Genomic DNA, 4,762 nt, shown 5'->3' on the forward strand with positions numbered 1-4,762 from the left:
GCCCTGAGCCGGGAACATGGGACCAGCTCGCCCCACGGCACCACTGGAGGCGGCCGAGCCTGATGCAGCCCCCGGGGGCGATCCTTACCTAGTCATCCTTATGGATTTACCCCTGCCTGGCACAGCCCTCCCCCCAAAACCCCTGCACCCCAAAGAGGCGCAGTGGGGTGGCGACCCAGCCCCGGGCAGCGTGGCCGTCCCCGCGGTGGGAGCCCCGGCACAGGCACCCGCCTGCCCGCCGTGAGGTGATGGGTGAAAGGACAACCTCAGGATGGCCCCGTGGAAAGCGAGGGCTGCGCCTGCCCCGTGCGCAGGAGACGTCCGTGAGCCGCAGCCCCATCACGTGCGGGAGATCTCCCCGCAGAGCAGGACGCTCGGGGACTGCGAGATGGACTGGAGTCACTGACTGCTCTGATTTCTATTGATTCACTACCAAAAAAACCCTGTTTTACACCCACTCAGGCACACAGGCGCAGAGGACCAAGCGCTGCAGGAAGGGCTGCGTGCCAGCCTGCCCAGCGACACCGGGGGAGCCGGCGATACAGCCCCACTGCGCTCTGCACCGCGGCTGAGCACGACCGGCAGGACCAGGGGGACTCCTCTCCCCACCAACTGCCCCCCCAAACCCCCAAATTCCAAGAAACACCCACAAATGTGGGACTTGTGCCTTGCAGCTGTCGCAGCAAGAGGGGCAGGCGATGGCGGGGGGTTGCGGTTCTGCCACTGCAGCCTCCTGCGTGCCGGGGAGGGTGTCTGGAGGTGGCAGTGGCCAGGACCAGTGGGTCCCCGGTGCCACCCACCTGCAGGGGACAGGGATGGGCATGTCCCCAGGTCCAAAGCACTGTGGCACAGTGCCACCGGGTGCCGTGCCCCACATGCTGCTGAAGGGTGAAGCCTGCATTCCCCGGGACTTTGCAACCTCTCCCTTGTAAATACTCCCCAGATTCCTCCGGATCAGCTCGGCTTAACGCGAGTGCCGCTGCGGGCGCTGAGCGCGAGGGGCAGCCCAGGCGATAAGCGCAGGAGAGGAATAAACATGTTCTCACCCTGACAGCTATGTCTGCTGCTGCATCACAAAACTCATGTGAATATCCCCTCGCCGCCCCGGCTGTGTCCCCCATGGGGTGGGCACCCACGGGGGCGGGCAGCCGATGGGGGTCCCACTGCTCATCACCGCTGTGGGAGTGGTGCCGGTCCCCCCCCCCAGACCCAGACTTCCCTCCCACCTGCTCGCTCCACGAGACATGTAAAAAACTAGAGAAGCTGAGGAAAGCTGCGTCCAGCCCCGAAACCGGAGCTGCTTTGTGGTAATAATGACCCAGGGTCCAGCCAGCACCGGAGACCCCAGCCCGCTCCCCACAGCACACATCCTGCATCCCACCATCCCCCATCCCCCCGGGGCTGCGGTTGTGGGGAGCCCCCGGGGTCCCTCCTGCCAAAGAAGCGCTCAGACCCCCGGCAGCCCGGTGGCGCAGCGTTACCTGGCGCGAGCGTGTCCCCAGCGCCGTGTGGAGCATCATGGCTGAGGCTGGGGCGAGCCGGGAGGAGCGGCAAAGCCCCCAGAGCCCGGGCCAGCAGCCGCGGCCCCAGGGCCAGCACCCGGACCCTCCCCTCCCGGCAGCAGTGGTTGATGAGCCGCAGGTGGACGCTGCCTTTGGTTTTAATCTTTATCAGGCACTTCACCATGGCGGCACGGCCAGCGGCCGGTCTGGCCCGTGGCACAGGGCGCCTGCAGGGACTGCGGTGGGGATTGGGGACGGCTGCTCGCCCGCCGGCACGGCTGACGCAAGCGGGGCTGGTGCCGCTGGGCCCCGGGGCAGGGCTATTTTGAGCTCCCGCATTTCCCTGGGACTGAGCTGAAGTGAGAGCGAAGAAAAGCAGCTGCCGGCAGGGCAAGAGCTGCCGGGGCAGGGGTGGTGCCGGGAGCCTGTGCCAGCTCGGGTAATTTATCGTGGGAGGCTATTTAATGCTCTTGCTGCTTCTCAACGGCACGCGTGGGAGGCGGGGGAGAGGGTGCTCAGATTTACTGGGGCACCAGCGGTGACCCTGTCGGGGGGGCTGCCAGGCAGCCTGCCCACCCGAAAATCAGCACCGACATCAGCCCTGGGCTGCCTTGATGGAAAGAAACCCCTTTCCTGCTCCGAGGGACATGTCCCTTTGGGCGGGCAGCGTTTCTGCACCCTGTCCCTGCCCGCGGCGTGGGCAGCCGGAGCGGTGCGACTGTGCCGGGGCAGGGCTGGTGCTGCAGGGCACGGTACACCCCCGCACTCCCCAGTTCGCCAAACTTATGTGCATCGCCACATGGCCCCAACGCACACCAGCAGCACCACCACACACACCGTCGCCGGCAGTCAGACACTGGTGTCACCAGCGGGTACCCCCGCCACCGCCAGCGGCACAGCCACAGCCCCCCACACCCTCCCCAGCTCTGTGGGGCACCTCCAGGGCTGGTCCCAGCGTTTTCCTCTCTGCCACCCCTCCTTCCCAGCTGCATCCCACCCTGCACAGCCCTGACCCTCGGGCTGCCCGGCCCCGGGGAGGGGTCCCGGCCTCACCGCCGCAGGCTGGCACAGCGGTCCAGCCCGGCAGCCCGGCACGCCATCGGCAGTGGCCATGGGGCGGCCAGGAGCGGCTCCCAGGTGGGTGACAAGTTCTTTTGCAGACCAGCTTGTTCCTGTACGTGGTCAGACCCCGTCGCTGCGGCTCTCAGTGACGCTCTGCGGTGCGGGGACCCCGCCGGGTGCCGGTGTGCCTCTCCGGGCAGGTTTGCTTTGCTTTCAACCCACGCTCGGAAGGGCAGAGCGAGGCACGCGCGGGACGGGGCTGCCGGGGTGACTCTGAAGTGGGACTCGCTCACCCCCTGCCTGGCTCAGAGCCACCAGGGCAGCCTGGAGCGTCTGCTGCATTTCCAGTTTAATCTAAATTAGCTTTGTTGAGAAATTCTCCCCCGCTTTGCTTCTGCACTGGAAACTTCTGTCCCACAGCCGGCCCTCTGCTTTGCCTGGGCTCAGCTAGCGATGCCAAACCGGCCCTGAGCCGCAAGAGCACCGCGTGGTGCCGCCCGGCCTTGCCGTAAGACCTCGGGGACACGTCAGGGACCTCCCCTGCCCCGGCGTCCCCACAGCAGCACCAGGGGCTGCAAAAATCAGCTGGATGTGTGCGTCTGCGTCTTGTGTACGCGCGCGCGTGTGTGTGTGTGTGCGCACACGTGTGTGTGTCCCCGGCGCTGGGGCTGCCGCGGCTGCCGAGCCCCGTCGGTGGCAGGGAGCGCGGCCCCGGCCCCTACCTTCCATGATGGAGATGTGCACGGCTCTCCTCCGGGTGCGCGGCACGCTGCTCAGGCGGGGGCCGTGGGTGATGGAGGGGCAGCTCCGGCTCGGCACCAGCCCTGCCCTGGGGACGAGAACGGGGATGGGGTCAGAGCCCCCGTCGGTGCCAGAGCCCCGGGTGCGCGGCAGCTCTCCCGTGCCGCTGCGGCCGGGCTCTTACCGGTGAATCTCGGGGGGCTCCCTCTTGATCTTGGCGCTGGACTCCATCACCTCCTTTGCCACGCGGCCGCTGCAGGCAGGTGAAGAACAGCAACCGTGAGGATGTGACCACCGTGCTGGCGAGCCCCACGGCACACCGTGCCCCGGCACGGCACGGCCCCCTCCCCACGCACAGGGGCCAGTGGGGGGTTCTCCCCACGGCTCCAGGGGAAAGCAGACGCATTTGCTGGAAGTAAGGGTGATGGGAAGAGCAGGGAAAGCTGAGCTGACACCTCCGCCACCACGTTTTGCTGCGTCTCCTGGCATGCGGTGCTGGGCTCTGTGGGGTCACCTCCCCTCCGGGGGGGACGCACACCATGGGCCCTCCCACGCAGCAAGGAGGGCACCGGCACTGTGCACCTCCCGCTGGGGACGCGCCGGGGTCTCTCGTCCCACACAGATACGAGGTCCCATGTCCAGGCTCTCACTCCAGGGCCAGGCAGGAGGAACACCCCCAGGAATTTAGGAACTGCAGTGCTTCGTTTCACTCCTCATTCTCAAAAAACAAACCCCAAAGCCCCCCTGCCCCGTCCGCTCCCCTCCTCCACTCCTGTCCCTCCAAACCCATGCTGTTCTGGGGCTGAGGAGAGGTTTGCCAGCTGTGAAACACAGAACAAAGTGGTGATGGCTTCGCTGCGGTGGCAGTGCTGCAGTGGGAAGACCTCTGGTGACAGGAGGACCCTTAGCAAGTCCTCAGACCACTGCAGCCCTGGACTGCTCCCCAAAGCGCCTCCAAAGGAGCATCCGAAAATATATCCAGCAACTGCTACTTACTGTCATTATTTACCTGTATCGGAACCGGCTTCCCTTGAAGAACAAGTTGCTGCTGGACACCGTCCGGACCTGGCTCGACTTCTCCAACCTGCAACAGCACCAAGAGCTGTGTGAGCATCCTGCGCCGCTGGCCAGGCGCTGAGCACCCGGGCAGGGAACGCCCCCCGGCACTGCTTCATGGCAAAGCCTTCGCCCAGTTCTGTTTCCAGTGTACCGTGCCGGTGGCGAGGACCGCTTGGTCTGCCGACGCTGCTACAGCATCCCCCCCGACAGACTGACCTCCAGCACGGTGAGAGGGGAGCCCAGCGCCGCTGGCAAACGGCAGCACGGCCCCATCGCAAGAGCAAAGCCCTGGAGAGGCGAAACACCACCAGGAATAAAACATGCCACCAGCAACGGTTTGGTGGCATCAGCTGGGGGGACACGACCACCTGGACCACCACGGCATCACCTCGCAGCCC

General features: G+C 66.1%; 1 protein-coding gene across 1 annotated transcript in view; it reads right to left on the reverse strand.

The window, feature by feature from the left end:
* FRMD5 (FERM domain containing 5) overlaps positions 1 to 4,762 on the reverse strand; it is a 37,435-nt gene that overhangs the window by 1,209 nt on the left and 31,464 nt on the right. The window contains exons 11-14 of the mRNA XM_009881159.1: positions 4,315 to 4,389; positions 3,490 to 3,558; positions 3,287 to 3,393; positions 1,482 to 1,528 (exon numbers count right to left, since the gene is read on the reverse strand). Of these exons, the coding sequence (XP_009879461.1) occupies positions 1,482 to 1,528; positions 3,287 to 3,393; positions 3,490 to 3,558; positions 4,315 to 4,389 (298 nt within the window). The remainder of the gene's footprint in view (positions 1 to 1,481; positions 1,529 to 3,286; positions 3,394 to 3,489; positions 3,559 to 4,314; positions 4,390 to 4,762) is intronic.

This window comes from Charadrius vociferus, unplaced genomic scaffold, assembly GCF_000708025.1.
Source record: "Charadrius vociferus isolate BGI_N301 unplaced genomic scaffold, ASM70802v2 scaffold623, whole genome shotgun sequence".
NCBI classification, from domain to species: Eukaryota; Metazoa; Chordata; class Aves; order Charadriiformes; family Charadriidae; genus Charadrius; species Charadrius vociferus.